Source organism: Maylandia zebra, linkage group LG16 (genome assembly GCF_041146795.1).
Source record: "Maylandia zebra isolate NMK-2024a linkage group LG16, Mzebra_GT3a, whole genome shotgun sequence".
In the NCBI taxonomy this organism is placed as follows: Eukaryota; Metazoa; Chordata; class Actinopteri; order Cichliformes; family Cichlidae; genus Maylandia; species Maylandia zebra.
In genome coordinates, this window is record NC_135182.1 from 3,936,227 (window position 1) to 3,951,323 (window position 15,097).

At 38.6% G+C, this 15,097-nt stretch overlaps 1 protein-coding gene across 1 annotated transcript in view; it reads left to right on the forward strand.

Annotated features, from left to right (window-relative positions):
- The window catches only part of plekhm3 (pleckstrin homology domain containing, family M, member 3), a 45,594-nt gene extending 30,712 nt beyond the window's left edge, over positions 1–14,882 (forward strand). Inside the window, exons 6-7 of the mRNA XM_004568934.4 lie at positions 7,420–7,577; positions 9,318–14,882. Of these exons, the coding sequence (XP_004568991.3) occupies positions 7,420–7,577; positions 9,318–9,480 (321 nt within the window). The 3' untranslated portion in view covers positions 9,481–14,882. The remainder of the gene's footprint in view (positions 1–7,419; positions 7,578–9,317) is intronic.
- Positions 14,883–15,097: the final 215 nt, after the last annotated feature.

Here is a 15,097-nt window from a genome sequence, read left to right on the forward strand (position 1 = left end):
GTCTAAGGATGCTCTGCACCATCCTTCTGCTTGCTTTAAGGATGGTTTCTAGGAAAGAAAAATGCTTGTGTGTACGCAGACAGCAGGCTTCCCACAGTGACACCCTGGCATTCCCTGTATGCCAGGCATGCCTCTCCACTCACACTTGTCCAGGCACACAGAGGCCTCTTGAGGAAGTGCTATATGTTCTCCGGAAGATTTCTCCTCATGCCTTTAATTGTAAGGGGAGCTTTAACCTCAAATATTCAAGCAATCCACATAATAAGAGCTATTTTTGTTAAGAGATTGCACAATGCTAATACTGGTCGCTATACAGTTTCTTAGACTATATGTGACGATTTATGATGTCTGTGGAGGTTTTTGAGTGGCAATGGCATGGGGCAGGTTGATAAAATGTATGTAATTAAAACACAGCTGCTATCTAGCTGTTCCTTGTGAGATTAAAATGTCAATCAAAGCCTATTTCATAGAGACCTGCAGTTGTATTAATCCCTTGTCATGGTAAATCTGGCTTTTGTTGTCCCAAACACTCCTAATAAAAAAGGTTAGCGGTAATTTAGAAACTGTGATCCATTACAATTTCTACAAATGTAGATTTTTAAAGGCTTCTGTTGTCTCTGTTGCGATTTCCCTTTAACAATCATCACTTATGGTGTGCATACGTTTGAAGATGCAGTATGTAAAACTGTTGGTTTTTAAGCCATGATTGATTGCCATGATGTTTGTTACTTCATTAGACGTCTGTGTGTTGTGTAGCAGAAATATAACCTGTAGCTAATGCTGGCCTGCACATCAACATTGGGGAAGTCTTTGTATTTATTTTTTTCGTATAGTCCATGGTTACTGTCAGTCATGTCAAGTAAGGGGGTGTCTGTCTCGGTGCGAGTGGCACTCTAGAGCCACACTAGAGTAAAATTAGGACAGCAACCTCCTTGCAACTAGAATTGGTAGCTGCCACATGATCACAACTATCAATGCAATCACGGGGGGGACAGACCGACAGCAAGTAGCTGAGGGTGCTGCCTGCTCAACCAACTGGTTGCCCAGATTGCAAGGCAGTTCACAGTTAGGAGGCAACCTGTCACAAACAATAATGGTCTTGCTTGGCTGACTGCAGTCACGCTTAGTTTTAGATTTGTGAGTAATTGTCATCTAGCTTATAAACGCAGACAGATTGAGTGCAACATGTTGGCAATCTGTGTGAGTCTGCACTCATGAGGTCTCTTTGGAGCAATGAGGTCCAATCTCACTTGGTTGTCCACTGTTTGTATTGTGGTCATATTCCTATTTAAAAGCAAAGTTGTGAAGCACCTGTGCCATTTTGCAGTTAAATGGCTGTCCCGCACCAACTACCTGACTATTGCTGGAGGAATTTCTGAATTTCTGTTTCAGTTCTATGAATTTGTAGCTGGATTCTTAATCTAAGTAATTCATATGAATCACAAACAGATTGAGACATTCAGTCACAAACTGGTTGCAGACTCATTCTGTCTTATTGTCGCCTTGATGCACCAAAGTTGCTTTCAAGACAGCAGATGATTGTGAGGGATCACAGATCTTGTTTTTGTCTTCGAAGCTGTCAAAGGCAGCAAGATCAGTCTAGTGCCTCTCATGACGTCAAGGGCTCGAGGCTTTGTCCCCGCAGCAAGCCAAGGTGTGTTTCCTACGAGCAAATCAAGTAGCTTGGTTAATTTTTAATCCTTTAAGAGGCTAAATCATCTTTTTTCTACTATCGCTGTGTGCCTTAGTAGAAAATAAATAGAATGATGTCACTAAAGAGTAAAGTATTCTATTGTGCCATTAAGGTTGGATTTTTAAACTAAAAAGAAATAAAAGCATCAGAGAAACACGTTTCTTACATCTGCTCAGCCAGAAGATTACTTGGAAGTCTGGGGATTTTAGGGGAATCTCCTGAGAAGACAGACTCTACCATCCATACACTGACATCCAACATACGTCAGGTTTTCTGTGTGTGTGACACAGAGAGAGGAGAGAGGGTGCTATCCAAACAGATCTCACTCTGGTCTTTCCAGCCATGTAATCCCAGCTGGCTTTCTAGTGTCTCAATGGAGCTGCGGTAGTGTGTGTGTGTGTGTGTGTGTGTGTGTGTGTGTGTGTGTGAGAGAGGAGGGCAGGCGAACGGCTGTTTAACAGCAGTTTTAGGGGATTAGGAGGTTTTGGAGCACAAAGACTCTGCATGGAGCAGAGAAAGAGGTTCAACTGGAGGGGGAGGAGTTTAAGAGGAGGGATGGAGGGAGAGGAGGTGAAAAGTGTGTGTGTTTTCTGGGAGGGTTTTTTGGAGGGAATGAGGGTTAAATAGGTGAATACTTCTACAGCATTGCTCTGTATGCTGAAATGAATTCTGATAGTGCTTCATGTTGTTTTTTTTGTTAACTATAATCATGAGGACCTTTGCACATTCACTGGTGTAGACGTTCATGGTGACTGGCTTGCTGGGGGATGGACTAGCAGCTTGTGAGCTGCCATTCAGTCTCATTGTTCTAGTTGGCAGTTCAAGCTATTAATGTCACTTACCTTAAGTATGAATTATGCTCAAATTCCAATTTTTAGACAGCACTTTTAACTGAATGGTTCCAGGTTTATTTATTGAAACTAAACTCAGGAACTAGTTTCTTTTGTAAGGAGGTGAAAAGGGAAACTAGAGAATTTTGATTTGAAGATAACTGAATGTACTGTACTTTATGTTCTTTTTAATAATCCCAATAATTTCCCAGTTTGTTTTGCTCTGCAGTATATTTTTTGTATATTGAGACAGAAGTTGGTCGGTCCCTAAGCGACCATTAAAGACAGCTCTACTGGTTCACCCACACACTCTGGACGGTCGTCAATATTTGGCTTCATTGTTGTTCTGCCCAAGTTGGAAGTTCTAGTCTAAATAATTACCCCACAGTGACCTTGCTGGTCTCAGGGCTTCCGGTATAACTAATAGAAGTGTCGCTGTATATTTCTGGAAGGCTTTGACAGCAGGGACCTAAATGTGATTAAAGTCACTGAGAAACCAGTTTGCTGTAATTCATTTGAAACAGTAATCGTTTTAAATGAAGAAACTATGGGCAAGAAATAGAAATGGATTTCCTTGTTTTCTTTACGTTGCCTTTATATTCTTCTTCTTGCATATTTATTTCTCACTCTACATCCATCCATCTTTCTGTGCCTTCCTCTTTTCCCATCATCCCCCAAGAGAACCAGCCAGTCACCAGAGCTGTGCTGCCAGTCGTTTGATTCTGCCCAGTGCAATTATAGTGGGCCTTAATTACTGAGCTTGTCAGCCTCCATCAGGAGAGCCATTTGTCATGTGGACTGGGCTGGACCGGACTGAGCAGGCCTACTTAGGTTTGGTGTGGGGGGAGAGGGACACACAAATCTGTGTGCCACTCTCGGTACCTGTCCGCTCGTCTGTCCGTCTGGAAACATTTTTATTTTCTGACTGTTGTTACGTTCTCCCTAACATTAACTTAGGCTGCATTTTGGTTCCACCGTTTTGGTACTCTTAACATTTTTTAAAAATCATGTCGATATCGTCATAATGTAAAGTGTATTTAAATTAGTTATTAATTTTCCTAATGTTTACATTTTTTTTTTTACTTGGATGTAATATTCTTTGACTCCTCTCGTGCTGCTTAGCTTAAATTCTTTCTTTCCCTTTTCCACATCTAAAGTTCTCCCCGTTGAGTCTACTGGTCACAAAAAATTATATCACCAGTCTCGTACTTGTTTTTCTAAGATGGCTTCAAAAAGCCGAGCACCTGCATATAACCCACATTTTGTTCTCTTTCCCATGGACTGTATTTAAACGATGGACAAAGCCACAGTGAACTCACCCACAGGTTTTGTAAGCTACAATTTTCAAGCCTCACAATTAGCATTTCTGTGTTTTTTAAAACCAGATGTGAACATATTTGGATGGTAGAGCTGGGTGGTTATCAGCTGGTGGAAACAAAATGGAGACTTCTTGCACTACTTCAGCTACTTCTGGTGTGGCAGAGATGAACAAGGGTCTAAATAGACTGAAGCTCCACAAATAATAGTGTATTATTTGATCAACATGATTTTTGGTGGGTTTTTTGTTTTGTCTTGTTTTTTTTTAAGTACCATGTTGATCAAGTAAAACTGTTTTTCATACCAGAAGTGTTGCTGGAGCTTCAAACCCTTTAGAGCTTTGTAATCATATATTGTTCTTTAATACAGTCAAACATTCAACAAGAGAAAAAGGCATGCATAAAGATGTTTATTTCTGCTCTAAAGTTTTGAAGTTTTCTTCAACTGGTCATAACTTGAAGTGGCCAGTAAAGTTTTTGGTGGCATTTTTCAGGCCTGGAGGTTACCTCTCGACCTTTTTTTAAGATGGTAAAATTACTAGAATGAATCCTGTTGTTAGTTAAATATTGGTCCAAGGCATCAGGCTCGATTTCATCCAAAGACTAATCATTTTGTATTTTCTTTATGTTTGTAAAGGTACCCTATAGGTTTTTAAATCCATTCAACTTAATGAAAGTGTAGCAGTCTTTGCTTTGGTCCTGTGACTCAGTGCAGAGGGAATCACTGTACCTCAGTGTGCTGGGTTTCCTCTGTGTAAGTGTGGTTTCTTCCTCCTCTCTACGTCTCTCATCCTCTCGTCCTCATCGTCTAACAAACAGCATGAAGGAGGTTATAATTGGCAGGTCCAGAGCTCTGCCAGGTGGAACCACTTGTATCTGAATACAGGCTCTCGCCCTCTCTCAAGATCTCTCTTGTATATTGAATCTGCTACTCTTTCTCTTACTTTCTACTCTGTTTTTTTCGATTAAATTTCTCCCTCTGTCTTACATATCCTGGGTTATTAAGCTTATAGCACTGTCTGCACTGTTAACAAGGTACAGCAAAGCTTGAAGCCATGTTGAATTGTTATATCTGTTAAGAGTCTGTACACCCTTTCTGTGCAGTCTCTCATCGTCTATTCACGACTCCACAACTCGAGCCCCCCACTGCTAAGCCCCCCATCCCTCAGTTCTTTAAGGAACTTGCCAAGCGTTGCCATCAAAAGTTGTTCACCTCATACACTGTTTGCCTTACTTCCTTTAGTTTCCTGTCTTGTTTTGCTGCCTTTTCACCAAGCATTCAACTTTGTTTTGGTCCTTTTTGAATGTGGCGTCGCATTAGTTTCCTCATTTGTCATTTTCCTCCATTCCCCCATATTACTTTCAGACATGTCTTTGCCCCAGATCAACTGCACTTTCTAAAACTCAGCTGAATTTGCTAAACAATCTTGGGGGAAGCCAACACATCCTTGCCCCAAGATGATCTTGAAACATTTGAAGGGACCATTTTAAGAAAGTACTGCTAGGTACATACGCACATGGCGGCGACGCAGAATGAGAAGAGCAAAAGCGGATCGTTGAATGAAACAGATGAACCAGAACTGGTTTGTAAAAATGCTGCAACTTCAGTGGTGTGGAACTGGTTTAGCTTTTGTCCCTCAGATACACAACAAAGCACTATTTTTGGTAGCGCATGCTAGCGGGCCGTCGTTATTACCGTGTTGTTTGGAAAATACGGCACACTTAAAATCAATCCTTTGATTTTTCTGAAAGTCGACAGAGCCCCTTATAATCCCGTGTGCCTTATGTATGAATTCTGGTTGTGTTTACTGACCTTGAAACGATTTTATGTGCACGGCGCTCGAAAATCTGTCAAATGTTTCAGTACGACTTTGCTAAGCTACGAACCCGCACCGCTTGATGGAGCATTTAGGGCTATTGTAGGCAGGAGCCTCGCGGAGTGATACGTACTGTGCTTCAACATAATATTACCGTATTGTGTGTATATAACCTCTTTTTAAGTTTTGTGGATATTATACATGGTTATGCTGAGGATATGTCGGCCAGTTTCCACTGGAAATGCCTTTTGGTTAAACTGTCAGCAAGTAATTTGCATTTGCACTGTTAAATTTTTATATAACTTTAATGCACATAAAAAACAGCTGCTTGTTTAAGTGAAAATACATTGATGTTTTGGTTTTTTGCACTAATAAAGTTGAGGAGTTGTAAAGTGTTTTGTCTTACGATTATATCGTCAGTTATATCGTTATCGCAAATTTTCAAATGTATATCGTGATAAATATTTTTGGTCATATCGCCCTGCTCTACTATTGTCTCTACTGCATGTGATTAGGAGACTGAAACAGTGTCTGGTCAACATAGCTGATCCTTTGCCTCTGGTTTAATAACTAAAGAGTTCACTAGTATAAAACTGGTGTATTATACTGAAATCTGTGATTATTCATCTGCACGCATGATATTATGATGGGGGCCTGAGCCCCCTAAAGGTTAGATCATAGAAATGCCCCTGCCTTTCAGCAACCAAATCTGCATGAGCTACAGTGCTAGCTCCTGGCACATTAGCAGAGAAGTACAGCTGTTTGTCATCTGCATAGCAAGGATATGAAATGTCTTTGTCAGTCAGACATGTAAAGACACATATATTGGCAACCTTCAAACATTCCAGTAAAGAGGATGATGCTTCTCTGTTGGTAGACTGACTTAATAAAACTGCTATAATAATAATAATAATAATAATAAAGCCTTCAATGTCATGTTTTATTTCATAGGTGTCAAACTCTGGCCCGCGGGCCAAATTTGGCCCGCAGCCTAATTACATTTGGCTCGCGAAGCCATACCAAATTATTATTAGAGCTGGCCTACTGGTATTATACAGCTAATATATATATTGTTTAGTATTAAGCTTTGCTTGTTCCATATTCAGTTTTTCAGCAAAACGTGTTTGAGTCCATAAGAAAAGATTCATTCTTATATCTGGAGGAATAAATATTTTTCAATAAATATTAATGTTAGTCCGCGACTTTGTTCCAGTTTTGAATTTTGGCCCACTGTGTATTTGAGTTTGACACCCCTGTTTTATTTGATTACATTGTCCCTCTGTTCAGCACTTTGGCTGACACTTGATGTCTCTTAAATGTGCTATACAAATAAAGCTGACTTGACTTGATTGTCAAAATATTATAGTTTAAGCTGCTTATTATAAAATTGCTTTCTGAATTAGTTATATTAAGTTAAATGTTATCAAACACACTCATTAGGAATTTTGTTTAAACATTAAATGTATATGTTGAGCTATGATGCATGCTTTAGTACTTTTAATTTAGTTTTTACCTCGGTGCGTGTGACTAATACTTTATTGGCCACCCTAAAGATTTTCAACTTGTAAGAAAAAACTTAAAAAGGAAAAGATAAAAACAGACAAAGGAGGAGTTAGTGGGCTTAAAAAAGATAATGAAAGAAATCAGAAGAAGAAACATAGCAACTGTCACACTTATTGTTTCATTTCATGTATTTCTTATGTCTCCTGCTGCTCATCTTTTTTATCCCTCACACCCGTCCATGCTTTCTTATCATTCTCTAGGTGATTGATGGAAAACTCGCTCCTTTCCTGTCCAAGGTGATCAAGTTTGCCAGCTCACATGTTTTCAGCTGCAGCTTGTGTCGAGAGAAAGGCTTCATCTGTGAACTCTGCCAAAACGGGCAGGTCATCTATCCCTTCCAGGAGAACGCCACCCGGAGGTACACATCCTTCGATAACCTTTCTACAAGTTAAACATGACTGGTTTTACATTTGGAAGATCAGATGGAAGATCAGCGCACATAACTGATAGTTTCCAGATAAATGTATTTAAAGTTGACTCAGTGGAGTCAGGAGACTTTATTGACTCAGTAATTGTTTTGAATCCAGAAATTGATTAAAAACAGTTTGCATGGGAGAAAGCCGGGTGAGCTGACACTTTGCTATCTGGAAATGAGGTGCTAACGTGTACGTGAGTTTTTGAGCACCAAGACTGAGTCTGCTGTTTGTTACTAACACTGGTTGGCATGAGAGCTGTGTGTGTGTGTGTGTGTGTGTGTGTGTGTGTGTGTGTCTGTGTGTGTGTGTCTGTGTCTGTCTTGGGTGCAGGGATTGTCACGACAGTGTCCAGAACCTCGTCCCCATCACTGAAATTCAGAGTGACAGATATCACAGAGATAAGAGCTGATCAGGACCAATAGTTGAAAGACTGTGAGCTCTGGACGTACACACACCCTACTTGTTGAGCTGTGTTTTATGACTTGAGAAGTGTTAACTGATAACAGTCATATCTGCTGTCCTTACTGGAACAGAGCTGTAAAGATTTACTGAGCTGTTGACTTAGTTACACATACTCAGAAGATGCAGGAAATGAGCAATAACTGGGCGTTAATTGCCTATCCTACTTCATGGACAGTTCCAATCTATTGCTATCAGATTACAATGTAGTCTTTGTGGTTTTAACAGTGAATCATATTATGGAATATTGCAATATGCATTTCACTTAACAGTTTGGAAACTACATTTTATCAGTTTATAGTTATCGATTTATTTGGAGCTTAAAGTCATTGGGAAATCATCTAAAATGCCAAAGGAAACAGGAAAGAGCTTGTTGGCCTGGACACTTTGGTTAACCAGACACTCGTATTTCTTGACTCACCAGATCAGTGTAATCAGCAGGTAACTTAAGACCCATATTAAATCTATATGCGCTTCTCAGTATCACTTATTAATCACTAGTAGTAAAAGTGTTAGACTTCTTTGGAAGTTTGGTTGTTTCCTTTCTAACCAAAATTTAGGTGGGAGCCCTGATGCCACTTTCACTGGTATAACAAACACTTGCGGCTGATTTGCTTAATTTTAAAAAGATTATTTTTAATTACAAAAATTCTGTTATAGTTTTGGACACTTAGTAAACTTGGTTAAAGTTTCAAATTCAGACTACCTTAAACACTCAATTTAAAAAAAAATTTCAACTCCTAGCTCTGCATGATGTCATTGAGCACAAAAGCCACACCCACCTGCAGTTCAAACCTTCTGTTTTCAAGGGTTAGCAAATCAGAAGAAAGCTGGTTTCAAGGTAGGAGGAGCAGCTCAGGTGGCTTATTTAAGAAAGGGAATGAAATTGGATTGCACCAGTAATCTGAGTACAATAAATATATTTAGAAGTCAGATTCATGCAATGCTTTAGTAGATATAAATGATACATTCTCAAATATGTTTACTTAGCCTTACCCTGAACTGCCAAAGCATAAGGTCATGCCACATATATGCACCATAAAGACCTAATCTCATAATCTCACCACACAGTCACCATCCACTCCTTCCTCACATAATTCGCCACTCAGTCCTGCAGGGCCAAATGACGCCTGATGCATGGCAGTTGGTATGGAGTCTGAATCTGACTCTCTGATAGTGTCCTTGTACAGCTGGTGAAACTTGACCGATGTGTGTGTTTGTAGGTGTGACAGCTGCGGCGCCGTTTTCCACGCCGAGTGTCGACAGAAAGCACAGCCGTGTCCTCGCTGCGTTCGCCGGGAACTCCACCACAAGAGGCCATCGTCCTTCTGGTCACCTGATGACGACAGCCCAGGCTGTTTCCACGTGCCCTACCAAGACACCTGAGACAAATACCCGCAGGAGCCATAACAAACAGGGCACCGCCGCCCAGCCATCACCCTGGACAACATGGGCCTGTTTCTCTGATTTGTGTGTGTCTGCAGGATGGACCTTGTGGGAGCAGTGACCAGGGAGTGGACTTGGAGCACTTTGTTGCAGCGTCAGGTTTGTGTTTTTGTGTGTGGACTTGCCAACGCACACGCCTGAGCCGAGCACCCTTTGGTTTGCTGTAAAGAGCAAGAAGAAAACCAACTGAAGAACTGCTGAGTCAGGCTCTACAGATCAAACTACTTGCATTTTGTAGTCCAGCACAAACCGATTATCCTCTGATTATCCTCTATCCCATCTCCTCCTCACTCCTCATTCCTACCTTTTACATTTTTCCAACTGCAGGAGTTAGACCTGCATAATCGAAGCTGATCAACTGGAGGAATTCAAGCTTAAAAACAATGTTGTGGATTGTAGCCACCTGCTCTCAAAGTCCAGCTTAAGTTTAACAATAAAATGAGTAGTCAGTAGGCAGAAAACTAGTATACAATCTCGGCAATGGATGTGTAAAAAAACATTAAATTTGCTGCTCTCTTTTGGGTGAAATAAGCAAATTTTGAAATCCCCCTCCTCCGAGACCATGCAATGTTTTTGTCTTTGTTTACAGACTAAAATAGAGAATAACTGAAAACAGATCTGTGTGTAATGGAAATGCGTCAACTCATGTTAAAGTGATAGAGCTCTCAAAACTTCAAACCCTTTTTTCACCATTTTTCCTTTCAGAGAGAAAGAGACATGTATTTATGTCAGCAGTCAAATATTAAAGGGTAAGGTATCAGTTTATTAATTTTATAATGGTAGTCAAAAGTGAAACACATTTTATAAGCTGTATTTTTTTTCCATGTTCTTATTGACCACTGATAAGAAAAAAAAAACATTTTAACAGAAGCTATTTGGTCTAAAACTCCACAGTCCTCAGTCTGCAATCAAGACTGAACCTGAGATCACTTTCAGAACATGCTAGAGTGAATGAAGTATACAAACGGTGTCCTTTGTAATAGGATTTAGAAAAGTGTGTTTTAATGACGAGTGCAGGACAGGAAGGCGTGATTCAAATAAACTGTTTTTACATGAAAATAGTGCCAGGAGGAAAACTTCTCAAAACAGTCCTGCAGCACAATCAGCTGCTTTACCCACATAAGAGCAGATTTCCTATAATATTACTAAAATCACATCTTCTCTGAAAGCACAGGTGCGCTGACGCAGAGTGGCTCATAAAAATCATAAGACCAGATTTCACAATAGTGCCACAAATTGTTGTCGAGATGCTCAAAGTCCCTGAACAGAGTTACTGTAAGTGACAGATTATTTTTTCAGCGGGACTCAAATGTTCTCAGCTTGTCTCGTAATGACAGTATTAATTTACTAAATCAGCTAATATTTGTATTATTTATAATATTTTTACTGTAGTGTGTGATAACTCTGACAGCATTTGGAGCACGTGGATAAACCCAGCAGAGTGGATTCTGCTGCAGGGCTGTTTTAATGAGCAGTAATTTAGTTTGTTTTTTTTTAAACTGTGGCAACGTGTCTGCAGTGACATTTACAGTCTGACTAAATCCAAACTGACCACAGCTGCTGCTGTTCTGAAGAAACAAAAAAAATAATGTGTATGAAAGTATAAAAATCCTTCCCCTCTCTTCTACTTATAAGTTATTTAACGTGTGGATTTTCACTCACTCACTTGATCGCTGTTTCTTTAGTGCAGACTCTGTCAGTGTGTTTGGGCACGTTTTCTTCCCTCCATCTCTCTGACTGTAAAATAACAAAAGGGGCAATAATATAAACTGTAACTTAATTGTTTATTGTTGCCTTTTCCCCCTCCTGTGTCATTCTACTTCCTGTTGTGCTTTATTCATGCAGAATCTATCAAGCATGATAGCAGCTTTAGCGTTTTAGTATCTCTATGCAACCTAGATGGCCTTTATAATCCACAGCTCTGATGTGTAAAGGTCTGGGAACATGTTCTTTACAGCGCTGAACGAGCTGTGTTTACATCAAGTTTTAAGAATATAATAATGAAAGGAAATTAATCTAATTAATTTTCTGTCTTCTTTGCTGGTTTAAGAGTAAATAATTAAATCCTGCTATTTTTTTCTGGTTTGGTGTAGAGTGAAATGTTAGATACACTAAGCTTTTATTTTTTCTACATAAAATATGAAACTGCTCCAATCAGTAAAAGATAGTAAAGTCTGCCTGTAGTGATCGATGAAAGCTGCACTCTCTTTGTTTTTAGGCACTGCTATAAAATCAGATTTCAAATATATTGCAAACCAGAAAATATTGGATTTCTCAACGTCTTAAGACTCAAGGACTGCAGCTTTAAAGTTCAATATGCCAAAATGTGTAATATGTTTTGTTTTTTGTCTTTTGTTTTTCTTCCTAACAAGCTGAAATCTCAGTGCAGACTTTTTCCCATCTGTCCTTTCTTAACCTCCTCTTCATCAGCTTGTTTGAGCCATAAAATTACATCAATGTTGAAATGTGACAAACTTCAGCTCTGGTTTGATTCAGGAATATGTGTTTTTGTGAGATCAGTGACAGTTCTACGTGTTTGTGAAGCACTCAGGATGCTGCGCGTTGAAACTAAATAGGTGTTTGAGCTGAAATTAAATCATTTTTATTTATTTTACTTATTTATTTTTGTTTGTTTTAATGGTCATAACTGAAGTCATGTCGGGTGATATTAAAAACAGTGTTTAAGTTGTCAATTGATCGTGCCTGCTGCATAAAAACCTTTTGTTTTTGTTTTGTTTAATGAAGTTTTTTATTATTATTATTACACTTTTTGACTGTGAACTCATGCTGTTTTTGTACTTTGGAGCCCAGCAGAGGTCAAAGATTATTTAACTGTTTATCACACAGATCAGAGTTTTGCAGGGAGAATAAATCACATGTAATCAAGTCCAAATCCAGCCCACCACACAAAGTTAGCTCATCTGTTTCCAGTTGCATAACGAGCAGATTGTAGAGTTTGTTTGTTTGTTTGTTTGTTTGTTTGTTTGTTTGTTTTCAGACTATGGCTATTTTTACAAGTCTACACATCACCCACAAAATCTGATTTCATGCCACTAAAACATTTCACACTGCAAAAGGCAAAAGATTGAAAGCCTTTTTTTCTTTTAAATTCCATAAACTATCAACTGAATAAGCACACAAAGCACCAGTGATGCATAAATTATAGAAGTGAAAGGCGTTACAGGTTTTCTGTGTGTGGAAACAGGCAGCTTAGACAAAGTTATACAAACAAAGTACAGACTCGATATTATGATTTTTGCACAATATGCAAAAAAAAATGTGGGGCGTTATCCCCAAAATATTAATTTCACAAGCAAAAGTGCAACAGTAGAAAAAGGACTCAAAGAAGAAAATGACTGAAGAAATGAGGCTACATCTAACTAACCAGTGTTTGTGTGTCTGTGTCAGCCACAATTTCATACAAGTATAATCGACTGAGCTGTGTGTGGGTAAAGTGGGTTGAAAAATTAGAACCTGTGTGAAGCAAGAGACATGCATTTACTTTTGGCCGACTTACTAAGTGAATTGGCTACAATTGTTTCAAAGACAATAAATATATTAGTAAAAGTTGAATTCAAACAATTACCTGTAAAAACTGGATACTAATTACCGTAGTACTTTATATTACCGTTGGTAACAATGTAGTAATAGTGGGGCAGTAAGAAACAAAAGCTAATAATGGCACAATTACAAGTTATTACCACTTAATTACAAAGTAATTATCTTGTATCAACGCTGATATTTATGATGTTACCGGTACTGTAATGCTATCATTAGCCTATATCTGTGAATCTGAGTGAAATATGGGTGGAATATGCATTTGTGTAGTTACTTGTTTAGACCTAATTATCAAACATTTCTATACTATGCACGCTATGAACTAAGATTGCAAACATAGTAAACATTATGCATGCTAAACATCAGTTATTGTCATCTTAAATAGCTCAGAGCACAAGTATAGCCTCGGGGTGATGCACGCTTCTCTATTTGTACAAGTGAAGTCATCTGAATAAATATATAAAACACAGCAAGAGGTGTGCAAACATCCTGAAGACATAAGCCAATATGCAAATTGACGCAAATGCAGACGAGGTCTTAAAAGACATGTTTGCATAAACAGTAACATTAGAATCTGTCCAGAAGTCATGCCTGTCCTCATCTGCCCCAAACAAAATGATAAAAGTGACATTAAAATCAATTAAGACCCAGATGTTTTTCTGTTTGTTGTTTCTGACATAATGCAGAATTAATTCTAGTATTGTAATATGATAATAGTATTCTAAAATATAAAACATCAACCAACATTACCTTATTTTGAGGTTACTACCAGTTTCTGCAAGTCAGTGTATAAAAATTTGAATACAGATATTCCTGTTTTGTTGCTAGCAGGTTATTATTTTTTTATCAACATATTACTATGATTAGCTTTTGGTTTTGCTCCATAGGCATATGGCCTGTTATTACCCATCTGCATAAATGTCAGTGTAATATTACTCAGCTCTTTATAGTTGTTGATACAAGATAATTATGTGTTATAATTATAATATAATTAATAAATAATTTTTATCTCCTCATTTCCAACTTGTTACCTCACTTTTACCATATTTTTACTGATCTATAATAGAAAGTACAACCATAACTATTTTTTAAAAGGTAAAAGGGACATTTAGTTCTGTTGCTCCAGTCTAATGATGCATTTTTAAAGAGCAGAAACCTAATTTATGGAAAGAAAACCCATATAGGACAAATACCTGCTGGGCCCAACAATTTGCCGCTATGTAGCTAAAGTTACTTGATTGTGTACTTTGAGAAATGTATTAAATTACTTGCTAATTTTATGCTGTTGTTTCACTGCAACCTGGAAGTGCAGGTCTATGTTTATTTGATTTTTAAATAATACTGCAATATTGCAACATCTGCAAATCTCTTATGTCTTTTGTCCCAGCTGCTTTTTTATTTCTTTACATGACTGCAGTGTTATCCTAGTAACCTCCAGCTCAAGCCTAAGTTGAAATTTTAAGGAAGTTTTGTTTTGTTTTTTTGGTACTTGACTTGAAATGTTGCTTATGTTTCAGGCACATGGGGATCATTGCAGTATGGTCTTAGAGAATAATATATTGTACAGTATTTAAGCACAGTAGCTGGACTGAAAATCTTTTGCACTTTTAAGTTTTTTTATTGTCCTTGTTTATCCTTGTTTTCACATCCAAATTCTGATGCAAATACAGGGAGTTGAACTTTTTTTTCTGTCTTATTTAATCAGCCCTTCCTGCTGTTGGATTTTGTTCAGGTTTGTCTGCTAGCCACTGATGCCAATAAAGACAAACTTCTCAACAGTGAAAGTGTTTTGAGTGCATGTTGAGAAATTGTTTGGGTTTCACTGCATTAAGGATTGCTAATATTTTGTGTACAGTACAGTGTAAAAATGTAAGAATGTACTACATCTCAGGCCCTCCAAGGTTTGGAGGCCTATCTCCCCCTACCACCACTTCCCCTGCCAGTGGCGGACCCCCTCAGACATCGGTGCGTTGGTGGTTCCTTGTGTCTGGGGGTGGGC